The 14,895-nt window shown below is 44.7% G+C and overlaps 1 protein-coding gene across 5 annotated transcripts in view; it reads right to left on the bottom strand.

Moving 5' to 3' along the window:
* DDX11 (DEAD/H-box helicase 11) overlaps nucleotides 1-14,895 on the bottom strand; it is a 249,208-nt gene that overhangs the window by 119,321 nt on the left and 114,992 nt on the right. For all 5 annotated transcript variants that reach the window (XM_033952044.1, XM_033952040.1, XM_033952045.1 and 2 more), the window contains 2 exons: nucleotides 14,134-14,178; nucleotides 11,477-11,544 (listed from right to left, as the gene is read on the bottom strand). In XM_033952044.1, the coding sequence (XP_033807935.1) occupies nucleotides 11,477-11,544; nucleotides 14,134-14,178 (113 nt within the window). The remainder of the gene's footprint in view (nucleotides 1-11,476; nucleotides 11,545-14,133; nucleotides 14,179-14,895) is intronic.

Raw genomic sequence — 14,895 nt, 5'->3', positions numbered from 1 at the left:
TTGATCCAATTAAAACCCTACCTCAATGTATTGGCAGATATGGGTAACATATGTATTTCTGGATATCTGTTACTTTATAATTGCTTAGTAATGAAGGAAGGAAGGAAGAATCATTTCAAAATTTTAAGAGACATCTAAAAGCACATTTTTTTCAAATGGCTCTCTCAAATTGAATAATGGAATGGGGACCGCAATCTGCATTAATTTGTACTGATTCGTGTTGATTTGGATTTATTTATTTCATATAAGTTTTAGTGGATATGTTTTAGAAATGTTTAATTTCTGGAGTGTTAGTGAGCACCTAGAGGAATGGCAGCTTGAATTTGAGCTCTGGCAAAATATTGCTGTAAAATCAAGAACTCGCTACCTAAATCTTGACTTGATTGCACTACGAGTCTCAATATAGTGTGTTGACTGCACACTATTAACTGCGACTGCAGATGTCGGCATCAAAAAGTGGTAAAAGATCCAAAATCGATCCACCTTCTCCTTCGAAGCAACCGGGCCCTAAATCCAAAGATAATCAGAAGACTACTATACTGGAGGAGATCCAAACTATGAAAGACATGATTTCTGAAACTAATACTAACATCGAAGACATCAAACAAGATGTATCTATTATGAAAACTGATCTACTCCACTTTTGCTCTAGGGTGTAATCATTAAGAGATCAAGCAGCACACCATGGAAGAAAATGTCAAAGACCTGCAGCGCCATTTTAAGTGCGTGGCGCAGCTAGAAAAAGATCTCGGCAAAGCTAATAATAGAGCCCGCAAGAAAAACATCCGTATACTCCGACTGCGAGAAGGACGAGAAGGTACAAATTTGATCTCTTTCCTGCATGATACATTCTCCTCTTTGCTGGACATTTCTTTTACACAACCCTTCGAGATTGAATCAGCTCACTGCGTCAACACACAACGCTCACCTTGCGAGAACTTTCCAAGACTGATCATAATGTGCCTCTTTCGCTTCAATCAAACCATCAAAATCATGCAATAAGCCAAGTTGAAGGCACCATTAAAATTTGAGGGTCGCATTCTAATGCTTGTCCCGGATCTGAACAAGGCTTCAGCATGCCTACAGAAACAACTACTGGAATATAGGTCTCGCCTTAAAGATCTCAACACTCAATTTGAAATGTTTTATCCAGTGCGACTGAAGGTCACTATACAGAACCGCACCAAAGACGTCACTGATCCTAACCTGCTCGGCGACTTTCTGGAGTCCATCTCCCCCAGCACAATCAACGCCACCTGAAATTTGGAAGTGTATATCCTCGGGATTTGCCTGAGGATCTTCTATTACATATGCTGTTCAGCCCTCTGGATTCATTGCTTATTATCTGTACCCTTTTCTTGTCTTTACTATAAAAATGTTTGCAGCCATATGCTGGTTTACTTTTTGAAGTTGGCTATTTGATATAACTGTTATGACATATTGTTTTTGAATTCCTTCTTACTTTTATGACAGTTTTGAAGTTGGCTATTTGATATAACTGTTATGACATATTGCTTTTGAATTCCTTCTTACTTTGAGTTACTTGGTTTAGTTGCTCACCATAGCTTGACTATCAGCCCTGCACTTTTGACCTTAATATAAATGTTTGTACTGGTGAGATAATGTGATTACTTGTTCTTCTTGCTCTCATAGTCTTCTTCTGTCTAATCCTCAGTCTTTTCTTTTGTATTATACCAGATATTTGATATGCTGAGGTCACTGTCTATCCCTCCTTGTGCCTTGCTCCTCTCTTTTCTAATGATATTGGTATGTTTTACTGCATTATTTTAGTGGAGTGTTAACTGAGTTCTGTCTAAGGAATTTTCCCTACTGTCTTTCTTCTCCCTGACAATTATAACTATCGCTTTCTTAAAATTCCAATGCCTTATTGATAACTGTATTTTGTAGTGTGTTCACCATAATCACACTTGTTCTTTGCCATGTTTTTCTGGTGTTCTTTCATTCTTGCTATTTCTCTTTCCTCACTGACCCATTGGTCTTCTGTTTATGCACTATGTTTATCTTTTTGCTTAAAGAGCCCCTGTTGTTTGGAAGTGTATTTGTCCCACTGATTTCTCTGTGACTCCAATTATGTCTAGGTCCTCCTTACTCTCCCATTTTGGTTCTTAGGCTCCTAGCATTTGTGTATAGGCAATTTAAGTCTCGGTTTTTTACCTTCTCTGTTGGTTTTCCTCGTGGTTTAGTGCTCCTGCCGACCCCCTCACGGGCTGCCTGTCCCCGAGCCTCGTTCTGTCCATCCTCCTCCTGTGGTGTGTCTATTTTGTCTTCATCCCCCTCCTGTGGTATGTCTATCTCGTCCTCTGCCTGCTTCCCCATTTTTGGATGTCCCTCTGGCTCCTGCTGTTTCCTCCTTTTCCTGCTCTTTAGTTTAATTTGTTCCTTGGGCCCCTGCATTGCGTCTTTGGTTTTTTTTCCAAAAAATGTCCACTCAGTCTCGAGCCCTCTGTCACCTTTTCCCGGTTCAGTATCCTTGTTTGATACTGTAGTCTGATGTGTTGAGGTCAGATCGACTATCGGCTTTCTCCTTGTCCTCAGTTTAAAGCCATGTCTATGCCGGTCTGGATGTTGCGTGCCAGCATCCTCGTCCAAGCCGTGCTCAGGTGCAGTCCGTCCCTCCTATAGAGCTTGATTTTTCCCAGGAAGGTTGTCCAGTTCCGTACAAAGTGGAAACCCTCCTCTTCGCACCATCTCCTCAGCCAACCGTTTGTTGCTTGCAGCTCGGTCTGCCTCCTTGCATCCGCCCTCGGTACTGGCAGGATCTCTGAGAAGGCTATCTTCCTTGTCCTCAGCTTCAGTTTCCTCCCCAGGATCTTAAACTGCTCGGTCAGTGTAGTCCTGTTGTAGTTCCTTCTGCTGACGTCATTGGTTCCAACGTGGATTATCACTGCTGTCTCCTCCGTCTCAGCTCCTTCCAGGATTCTTTCGATTCTGTCGGAGATGTCCTTTGTCCTCGCCCCTGGGAGACATGTCAGTAGTCGGTCTGCTTTGCCTTCTGCTATGTGACTGTCCACCTCTCTCAGGATTGAGTCTCCCACCACGATTGCAGATTTCCCTTTTCTCAGCTTCCTCTTGGGTCTCAGGTCCGTATCAGTGACTCGATCCTCCAATCCTTCCTCCGGTTTCTGATGAGTTTCTGCCTCCTCTGCCTGTTCAGTTCCTCCGCAAGGTCCTTCCCCCCTGGTGTCTGGTGGGTTCTGTCCTCCATCTGTTGGTTCTCTTCTGAGTTGCTAGTGATCCTGTGCCTCTACCATCTTGCAGGCCTCCTCGATGAATCTCTCGAGCTCTCTAACCTGTTCGTTGATGTAGCTCTCTCTAGTGGTATCCTCAGTTGCCTCAATTGCCCACGGTTCCTCTACAGTGCGGAGTCCCTCCAGCTCCTGGGCCTTGATCTGCAGTCTCCCGACCTCCTTCTTTAGGCTATCCAGTTCCTGACATCAACTGCATATGTACGCCTGTCTCCCGGAGGGGAGGTAGTCATACATATGACACTCGATGCAGTATACTGGGAAGCTTCGCTGGGCTTCTGCTGCCTCCATTTCTCTTTTCTCGTACCTAACGTTCCTCGGTGTTTTGGAGTCTAGCTGAAAGAGTAGAGAGAGAAGAAAAGAATGATAATAGAAAAAAAGTAGAACCTGTTTTTTTTTTTTTGTTTGTTTTTAGTAGATTGAATTTGCTGCTGGGCAGCCTGGACTCTTGGCTCCTTCTCAAGGCTCCTTTGCAAAGGCGCTCTCGCTAAGGCGAGCGCCTTTGCCGCGCACCAAATGACCGTGCGCCGTTGGCTTGCCCCCTTTTAAGGGGGAGCCCGGGCGCCAAAGCGACCTCTGTCGCGGTGGGGGTGGGAGGAGCTTTCTCTCGCCACTACCCCGATCAAGCTTCCGCCCCTCCTCGCTGGATTCTGCCCTCTGCCTCGCTGCCCTTCTGTCTCTCCTCTCAGACCTGGCTTCCTTCCCTCTGCCTCCCGATCCTGCTTGCTCTCCTGTGAGTAAAAGCTAGAAGGTTTAGAACGCCGCCATAGTCTGCCTCGTGCTCCGGCTTCCTGCCTTTTAAGGGGGAGCCTGGGCGCCGAAGCGATCTCTGACACGGTGGGGGTGGGCGGAGCTTTCTCTCGCCGCTACCCCGATCAACCTTCCACCCCTACTCGATGGATTCTGCCCTCTGCCTCGCTGCCCTTCTGTCTCTCCTCTCAGATCCGGCTTCCTTCCCTCTGCCTCCCGATCCTGCTTGCTCTCCTGTGAGTAAAAGCTAGAAGGTTTAGAACGCCGCCACAGTCTGCCCCATGCTCCGGCTTCCTGCCTTTTAAGGGGGAGCCCGGGTGCCGAAGCGACCTGTGACACGGTGGGGGTGGGCGGAGCTTTCTCTCGCCGCTACCCCGATCAAGCTCTTGCCCCTCTTCGCTGGATTCTGCCCTCTGCCTCGCTGCCCTTCTGTCTCTCCTCTCAGACCCGGCTTCCTTCCCTCTGCCTCCCGATTCTGCTTGCTCTCCTGTGAGTAAAAGCTAGAAGGTTTAGAACGCCGCCGCGGTCTGCCTCGTGCTCCGGCTTCCTGCCTTTTAAGGGGGAGCCAGGGCGCCGAAGCGACCTCTGACACGGTTTGGGTGGGCGGAGCTTTCTCTCGCCGCTACCCTGATCAAGCTTCTGCCCCTCCTCGCTGGATTCTGCCCTCTGCCTCGCTGCCCTTCTTTCTCTCCTCTCAGACCCGGCTTCCTTCCCTCTGCCTCCCGATCCTGCTTGCTCTCCTGTAAGTAAAAGCTAGAAGGTTTAGAACGCCGCCACGGTCTGCCTCGTGCTCCAGCTTCCAGCCTTTTAAGGGGGAGCTCAGGCGCCGAAGCGACCTCTGACGCGGTGGGGGTGGGCGGAGCTTTCTCTCGCCGCTACCCCGATCAAGCTTCTGCCCCTCCTCGCTGGATTCTGCCCTCTGCCTCGCTGCCCTTCTCTCAGACCCGGCTTCCTTCCCTCTGCCTCCCGATCCTGCTTGCTCTCCTCTGAGTAAAAGCTAGAAGGTTTAGAACGCCGCCAATCTGCCTCGTGCTCCGGTTTCCTGCCTTTTAAGGGGGAGCCCGGGCGCCGAAGTGACCTCTGACGTGGTGGGGGTGGGCGGAGCTTTCTCTCGCCGCTACCCCGATCAAGCTTCCGCCCCTCCTCGCTGGATTCTGCCCTCTGCCTCACTGCCCTTCTGTCTCTCCTCTCAGACCCGGCTTCCTCCCCTCTGCCTCCCGATCCTGCTTGCTCTCCTGTGAGTAAAAGCTAGAAGGTTTAGAACGCCGCATCAGTAGCATTTGAATTGTACTCTTGCTTGTATTGGGAGCCAGTGTACGCCGCCGTGACATGGTCGTGTTTCCTCAGTGAATAGATAAGTCTTAGCGCCGTGTTTTGAACAGTTTTTAGTTGTTTTATCATGCTTGTGGGGCAGGGGAGATAGAGTATGTTGCAGTAGTCTAGAAGACTTAGGACTAGGAAATGGACCAAGAGCTGGAATTGTGTTCTGTCGAAGAATCTTCGAATCTGTCTTAAGTTTCTCAAGACCCCAAATGATTTTTGTATTGTTTTGTTGATTTGTGGTTGCATGGTACCTCATCTGTCAATTGTCATTCCTAGAAGTTTTAGAGTGGGTTGTATAGGGTATGTGATTGAGTTTATAACTAGATTTTTTATAGTTGGGGTTTTATGGTCGTGTTTCCTCAGTGAATAGATAAGTCTTAGCGCCGTGTTTTGAACAGTTTTTAGTTGTTTTATCATGCTTGTGGGGCAGGGGAGATAGAGTATGTTGCAGTAGTCTAGAAGACTTAGGACTAGGAAATGGATCAAGAGCTGGAATTGTGTTCTGTCGAAGAATCTTCGAATCTGTCTTAAGTTTCTCAAGACCCCAAATGATTTTTGTATTGTTTTGTTGATTTGTGGTTGCATGGTACCGCATCTGTCAATTGTCATTCCTAGAAGTTTTAGAGTGGGTTGTATAGGGTATGTGATTGAGTTTATAACTAGATTTTTTATAGTTGGGGTTTTATTATTTTCGAGGAGAATTAATTTTGTCTTGTCTGGGTTCAGTTTGTGATTATTCATCTATGTTGCAACTGTTTCAAGTGTCCTGTGTAAAGTGTCTGTCTTGGAGGACACTGGATGGTCAAAAGGAAGGAGAATGGTGATGTCATCTGCATAGCTATAGGAAGTTAAGCCTAATTTGTCCAGGCAGGCGCTGAGGGATGCAACGTAGAGATTGAAGAGAGTTGGAGATAGTGGAGATCCTTGGGGTACGCCGCAGGGGTTGGACCATGGTTCAGATTTTTCTTTGTTCAACTTGACTCTGTAGGTTCTTGATTATAGGAAGCCTTGAAACCATGTGAGAACCTTGTCTGTTATTCCTATTGTTTCTAGTATTTGTAATAAGATGTTGTGGTCCATCAGGTCAAAAGCTGCGGTGATAAATGTCGACGCCAAGCTCTACGCAAAGATCCTGGCTGTGAGATTGCAAAGACTACTACCCAAATTAATATCAAACGAGCAGACTGAGTTCATGCAGGGTCAGCTGTCTCATGACAACACGAGATTCTTTTTTAATATCCTTCGCCAAGTTGACGACCTGGATACGCCGCACCTTGCCATTGAATTGAATGCCGAAAAGGCATTCAACAGAGTGGAGTCAGCCTTCCTGTTTCGTACTCTGCAACTCTTTGGTTTCTCTGAGTCAGCTATCAACATGATCAGAGTTTTATATACTTCTCCATCCACTAAAATCCTAATCAACAACCAACTGTTGGCTTCTTTTGATTCTAGCCGTGGCACTCAAGGGTGTCCATTGTCACCATTACTATTAAACCTCACGTTGGAACCTCTACTTCAACATTAGGAATAACACTAACATCCAAGGAATATCTGTTGACTCATTTACCGTCAAATATTCTGCTTACACAGATGATAGTCTTCTTTACACTACTCCTGCTTCTATACCCCATTTACTGGATTCGTTTCATGACTCTGCAACTATCTGGATACAAACTCAATCAATCAAAATCTGAAATAATGCCTCTTAATCATCCTGAGATTAAACATGAGATGGATCGCTACAATTTTGCCTGGTCAGACAAAACTTTGAAATATTTGGGCATCTTTTTCGCTCCAACAATAGAGGAAACTTTGCTGATGAATGCAAAAAAGCTAACTTCTTTGGTTAAAGATCTACTATCTCATTGGGCCCCTCTATGCCTTACCTGGTGAGGGCGCCTAAGCACTATTAAAATGATGGTAGCTCCTAAAGTCAACTACTTTTTGAATATGATTCCAATTTTGTTTCCAACTGCTGTATATTTCAATATTGAAAAGCTACTCACTGCTTTTCTGTGGCGTTCTAAGCCCCCCAGAACAGCTCTAGATAAATCAAAGGCTAGCAAGGATTGTGGCATGGATTAGGGGTAAAAGAGCTTGAGGACTCAATCCTTGCCAGTTTTAAGGCAAATTGAGTTGATTTGAAGGATCTGGAAATATTTGGAAAAAAAAAAAAAATTGGGAAATCCAAGATGGCCATCCAAAAAAACGGTTCAAAGACAACTTATTCAAAATTTAAAAACCCAGAAAACAGGATTTTAGAAATGAGGAACACTATAAGGAAGTGGCAGAAACCATTAAACACAGGATTTTCAGACCCCCCACCCCCCAATTTTGCCCATAGGCTGTAATAGCCTTACTTACTGTTACAGAGAATGGTCAAGTTTCTGGAATCCTGTGGATTACAGGACTGGAGGCAACATGGATTCACTAAAGATAGGTCTTGTCAGACAAATCTGATCAATTTCTTTGATTGGGTGACCAGAGAATTGGATAAAAGGAGTATGATATATGTGGTATATTTAAATTTTAGCAAATCCTTTGATGGTGTTCCACACAGATGTCTAATAAATAAACCGAGTGCCCTTGGGATGGGTCAAGAACAGGTTAAGTGGAAGGCGACAGAGGGTAGTGATCAATGGAAATTGCTCTGAGGAAAAGGGATGTTACCAGTGGTGTGCCTCAAGGTTCTGTTCTTGGGCCTGTTCTTTTTAACATTTTTATAAATGATATTTCTGCATGGCTGTCGGGTAAGATTTGCCTCTTTGTGAATGATACCAAAATCTTCAATAGAGTAGACACTCAGAATGGTGTGCATAACATGAAGACAGACCTGGCAAAATTTGGCAGCTAAAATTTAATGCTAAGAAATGCAAGGTCATGCATTTGGGCTGCAAAAACCCAAAGGAATGGTACAGTTTAGGGCAGTGGTCTCAAACCCACAGCCACAGGGCCATATGTGGCCCGCCAGGTACAAGTTTGAGGCCCTCAGTATGTTTATCATAATCACAAAAGTAAAATAAAAGAGTTTCTTGATCATATGTCTATAAATTACAATATTATTATTAAGACAGCCACAAGAAAAGATTTATAAACCCTAAAGAGCTTTACCTCATGCAAAATTGTCATCATTAATAATAAAACCCTAAGCGCGCATGCACACTTAGGATTTCGTGATCCCTGCCGCCGTATTTTCGTTTCCTGGCCAAATTCTATTATAGAACACGGCGGCAGGGAACACCCCAGAGCTTCCCCCCTTCCGCCCTCACTCACCAACCGCTGCCGACGGCCTTAAAAGGAGCGATCGCGCCAGAGGGAACATGCTATCGAGATGCAGAGCGGCCTGTGAGGTTCGCAAAAACCGGCCGTGATCCTCACCAGGCTACAAACAACCATGCTGGACCGGGGGAGCAGGTAAGGGGTGCTGCAGGACCGCGGGAGCAGGGAAGAGGGACAGTAGGAGCAGGGAAGAGGTGCTGCTGGACCGGGAGAGCAAGGAAGAGGGACAGGGGGAGCAGGGAATAGGTGCTGCTGGACTGGGGGAGCAGGGAAGAGGGACAGGGGGAGCAGGGAATAGGTGCTGCCGGACAGGAGGAGCAGGGAAGAGGTGCTACTGGACCGGGGGGAGCAAGGAAGAGGGACAGAGGGAGCAGGGAAGAGGTGCTGCTGGACTGGGGGAGCAGGGAAGAGGGACAGTGGGAGCAGGTAAGAGGTGCTGATGGACCGCGGGAGCAGGGAAGAGGGACAGGGGGAGCAGGGAAGTGGTGCTGCTGGACAGGGGAAGTAGGGAGGAGGTACAGGGGGAGCACGGAAGAGGTGCTGCTGCTGCATAGGGAAGTGGGGTGGGGAGGGAAATGCTGCTGCTGCACAGGGAAAGAGAGGGGGAGGGTATGCTGCTGCTACTGCACAGGGAAGTAGGGTGAGGAGGGAAATGCTCCTGGTGAGAAAAGGGGGCTGGGACTGAAAGGGAAAATATTGGTGAAGGGGGTTTGGGGGGGGGGGGGGTAAAAATGGATTTGAAGCTGGAGATGGGACTGAAAATAGGGGACATGTGAGGGAAGGAGGCTTAAACACTAGTTTCTTTAATAAGACATTAACTATTTTCTCTGAGGCCCTCCAAGTACCTACAAATCCAAAATGTGGCCCTGCAAAGGGTTTGAGTTTGAGACCACTGGTTTAGGGGGTAAAGAACTTACGTGCATGACAGAAGAGCGGGACTTGGGTATGATTGTATGTGATGATCTTAAGGTGGCCAAACAGGTTGAAAAGGTGACGGCAAAAGCTAGAAGGATGCTAGAAAAAAGGATGGAGTTGGTCCAGAGGAAGGCTACTAAAATGGTGCGTAGTCTTCGTCATAATGCGTATGGGGACAGACTTAAAGATCTCAATCTGTATAATTTGGAGGAAAGGCAGGAGAGGGGAGATATGATAGAGATGTTTAAATACCTACATGGCATAAATGCGCATGAGTCAAGTCTCTTTTATGTGAAAGAAAGCTCGGGAATGAGAGGGCATAGGATGAAGTTAAGAGGTAATAGGCTTAGGAGAAATCTAAGGAAATATTTTTTTTTACAGAAAGGGTGGTAGTTGCGTGAAACAGTCTCCTAGTAGAGATGGTGGAGACAGAGACTTTGTCTGATTTCAAGAAAGCCTGGGATAGGCACATGGGATCTCTTAGAGAGAGGAAAAGATAATTGTTACTGCAGATGGGCAGACTGGATGGGCCATTTGGTCTTTATCTGCCATCATGTTTTATGTATGGAAGAAGAAACTCTGCCTCAATCAGCCATTCCTTTAACACTGAGATCTTTGGGATACCAGTCAGAACAAGGTCGGACTGATCCTCAACCCTCGCAGAACCATGCATGCAAAGGGGGGGAGGGGGGTGGGGATAGGAGGCAAAATCGCAGCTGGCACCCTGAAGAGCCCCACTGAGCCCCCTGAGGATGCCTAACAGCCTGCATTCAAGATCCTGTGATTCAATAGGCAAACTAAGGTACTAGGGGTGAAGACCCTGAGCTCCACAAAGATCTCTGCAGGTGGCCAAACAGGTCCCCGAGGGATTAACCTGTTGGCTGCAGACTCAAGTCTGCTTCTTCTCCACACAGAGTTCTCCTCTAAACTGGGGGGCTCTGGTGTGCCAATAACTGCAAAAAATATCAAAAATAATAAAGAAATATATAAAGCAGATCCGAAATTCACCTTCTGGCTTGCTTGCTTGCAAAAGGAAAAACTGAAGAGAGCAGCAGAGTCCTTGGTAGAAAGAGGAGGAGTTGAAAACCTGAAGTGGATTCCTTCTGAATGGCTCGCAAACACGTATTGCACTATAAAAAATGTTATAACAGTCATGGGTACTAACCACTAGTGCTTTGTCACTTCTTCAGAAAACCCAAGAAAACACCATCTGCTACTAATACTACTGCTACTAGTCATTTCTATAGTGCCACTAGATATATTGGCTGCCAATGGAGGCGCGCGTAAAGTTTAAATTTGCCTGCTTCTGCTTCAAAGGACAACACAGACTTGCCCCTAAATATATAACTGACCTTTTCATCTTCTCAGCCAACAGACACAAGAGAAGCTCACATTCCAACTTCATTTCCCCCCCAGTGAGAGGTTGTAAACTGAAAAAACACCATGAACATCTTCTCTCGCACCAAGCAGCATCATGGGGTAAAGACCTAGAACAATTGCTTTCACCCACTACTTATGAGGAATTTAGGAAACGTCTGAAAACACACCTGTTCCTAAAGTATCTAGACAACTGATCCTCTCTTCTCTCTCCCCTCTATAGCGATTAACTTGTTCTATTGATCACTCTCTCCTCAAAAATGGATTTCCTGTCCTATTAACCCTCTTTCTTCCTCCCCTCTTAAAGTCAATCAATTTGTACCTTTGCTTAATCTTTGTAAACCACATAGAACTTCACAGTATTGCGGTATATAAGCTGTTATTATTATTATTATATGTAGCACTGTACAGATACTTTCTTTGTCCCAGGTACAAAGGATTGTAAGCCCAAGGAGGTTTAAGTGACTTGTCCAAGATCACAAGGAGCTGCAGTGGAAATCAAACCCAGTTTGCCAGGAGAACTAACCACTCTATCTTATTTTCCTAGAAGACAAAAAGAGCAATACCTTGAAGAGATTGATGTTGTCGATTTGACTTTCAAACAGAAAATCATTAATGGACTGTAGCTTTGTCCCTGAAGGAGGAAAATAAATATTTGAAAGATTACATTACATTACATTACATAAGTGATTTCTATTCTGCCTATACCTTGTGGTTCTAAGCGAAAAATCAACTAATCTTACTGTCATATCACTGTTAAACATATTTAACACAAGTTATTCTTAGTTATGCATGATAATTACAGGTTACTTACATGCAAATGCATATTTGGAACATTAGGACAAAAACTGTGGAATGAGTCAGCAGTTGATTTAAGAGTATGAAAAAATTAAAAAGATTTTGAAGACCTGGTTTTATGAGAATAATTTTTGTAAATGGGTTAGTTATGTTTGTTTTAATAAATCCAGAGATTGTTTACATTTGTGAAGTAATAGAGATAGATATTTTATAAAATTATTGATGAGGCAAATAATTTAAGGTAAAGTATTTGTCCCACTCTGCTAACAAGAGTCTCAGATATGCGTACCTCAAACACCTGGATTTAGGTGCAGACAACATAGGCAACAGCCTCTGGTACCTTGCACAATTCAGGCCTGCTGCTAAATTCTTCTGATGCCACTGGTTGCAAGAGTAGCAAGAAACTGAAAAGGACTCAGTATAGGGCTTTGAAGCCATCATACATTCTCAAGTTTGTAGAAGTTCTGTCTTCTTTTCTGCAAGTTTCCTGCTACCATGGAAATTCATGCAAGAAAGAGGCTTCCAAAATCTAAAGTTGTGTGCTGGGTCCAAAGCAGACACTGAACCTTTTGCAACTTATACTGTTGTTGGTGGCAGAAGCATGTGGCAACAGCAGGAATTCCAAAGATCAAGAGAACCATACCCTACATAGTCTTCAGCGGGATGGGAGGAGGGAGAAAAATTTCCCTATCTGGCAGCGGAATGCTTTTTTGTTTGGGGCCCTAAAAGTTCTGCCCCAGACCCCACTCCCACAATAGCACTAATTGTAATACAATTTTTTCCATTCATTTTTCATATATACACACATAATGGCTAACCAAAAAATTAAACTACACAAAGCACACTGTATGCTTCTCAACATTCATTTCTACCGGAACACCTAGCCTTGTTCACATATGCAGAACACAGATAAATAACTCCTATGCAAATACAGGACAACAAAGTAAAAGTACTAATATAAACAAAAAAAAAACCCAAAGATGCAAGACTCTGCATGCAGTACAACCCAGAGAAATAGAAACAATGCATTTCTTCCTGAATAGTGCAAAATATAGAAAGCAGATGTAAATTCTCAAAACTGACACATTTCAGTTACTAAATTGAAAATAAAATCCTTTCTGCATTCTGGCATCTCCTTCCTGCAGTCTGGCGTATCTCTCTCCCCTCCTTCCCTTCCATTCCATTCTGTAGTCTGGCCTCTCTCTCTCCTTCCCATTCCAGTGGGCTGGCATCTCTCTCTTCCCTCCTTCTCCAGAATCTGACATCTCTCTCCCCTCTCAGTGTAACATTTCTTCCTCTATCTTCTCCACCACTATCACATCCAACAATTCATCTTTTCTTCATGTATACTATCTCTCTTTCCTTCCCACTCCACACATCTGTCCTACAATTCTCTTTTTCTCTTCCCTCACCTAACAGCAGTATCACTCTTTCCCTCCCTTCCCACCACCCCACTCATGCATCTCTCCCTCTCTTCCTAACCCCCAGTCCATGCAGAATCTGTCCTTCCCAACCACCTCCCAGCCCGTGAAACATCTGTCCTTCCCAGCCTTCCCAAACCCCTCCCAGTCCATGCAATATCAGTCCTTCTTTGCTTTCCCCCCTGCAGCATCTGTCCTTCCCTCATTCCCAACCACAGACTCCCCCCTCTCCCCAGTTTCCAACTCGTCCACCTACCACCTCCACTGTAATTTAAAATCTTCAAGCAGCCGGCGGAGCAACAAAGTGAGCCTCTTGCATTTGGCCTGCCCTGGAAGTGTTCTTTCTGCAGCACTTCCTCTTCCCACGTAGGCAGGATGCTGCAGAAAGAACACTTCCGGGGTAGGCCAATGGATTGCCTGCTGCCCGAAGATTTTAAATTACAGAGGCAGGGAGGTGGTAGATGGGGGAGTCAGGAGAGCCCTACTTCCGATTGCCAATTTGGGGGGAGGCCAGGGCCCCTGTAGACTCCCCCCATTGTGTGTCTATGGGCACACAAATTTGAAATCCATTCTCTTTTCTCTACAGGTTCTGCAGCAAGACATCTAAAACCAAGAGGTATCATGATCTAGCATTTTTATGCTTTGTAAACTCTTTCTCTTCTCTCTTCCCATATTTTTTAAACTCTGTAAACCGTGTCGAGCTCCACTTCAGTGGAGAAGATGCGGTATATAAACCTAAGGCTTAGTTTAGTTTAGTTTAGTTAGCATTGAAACAAAAGAACCTACTTAGAAGTAGACTAAGAAAGCAGGATACTGTGCATCAACTCAGTAGGATCTCTTAGGCATTCATGTCTTTCAGAAGCTGTCCCATAGGCCATATGCCAGAAGTGTACTATAAAGCTCAGCACACCAGAAAAAAATGTGTATATTCTGAAGCATTAAACTGCAAATTCATTAGTAATGAAAGTTTGTTATGTGAATATACATTTATAAGACATTCTTACCAGCTTCAGAAATATCCTTAGTATTTGGGTTCCGATTCACATTTCCTGGAAAATATTCATAGAAAAACAATGGTCTGTTTATCCCTTTGTTATTGTTTTTACAGTACAAACACAAGACAGTGCACATTTTTTCAAATTGCCCTCCAAGTAGTATTGACAATCTAGTTTACCTAGTTATTTTTTTTAAACTAGGTACATTTACTTCTTTACCTAGTTCTGCTAAAGTTTACCTACCCTATCTTCTACAAACCGCGCTATAGTATTTTTAGCGCAGAGAGCCACACTGAATGGCCTGCTCTGCTCCCGACACTCATTGAGTTTCCATTTCACTTTTGCTCAAGAACATACCATTTATTTGTCCAGGATAAATGGTGTGTGAGGATACCAAAGCAGTCACAGAATTGTAAGAGTATGTGTATACAGAATTGTGAGAGTATGAATACTAGTTTTCTATGGCTCATCACAAAGACAATGCTGTGGAACAGTATGTATATCTGCTTGCCTCTTACTTAGCAATCCGTATTGTCAAGGACATATTGCAGCAGAGGCCACCTTTCATCTACATATGATACAATACAATCTTTATTTATATACCTACATGTGATCAGCTGAGACTGAACTTCTGATATAATGTGTATGAGATCTTGCAAAACAATCACATTTCTAGCACTGTGGCAGAACTGCTGAATCATGGTCATGCAGTGCCCTGCAAAGATGATCTCACTTTTCTGAGACTATCCTGAAGCTTCCATAATATTATAT

This window comes from Geotrypetes seraphini, chromosome 7, assembly GCF_902459505.1.
Source record: "Geotrypetes seraphini chromosome 7, aGeoSer1.1, whole genome shotgun sequence".
Taxonomy (NCBI): Eukaryota; Metazoa; Chordata; class Amphibia; order Gymnophiona; family Dermophiidae; genus Geotrypetes; species Geotrypetes seraphini.
This window is presented reverse-complemented; position numbering and strand designations above follow the sequence as displayed.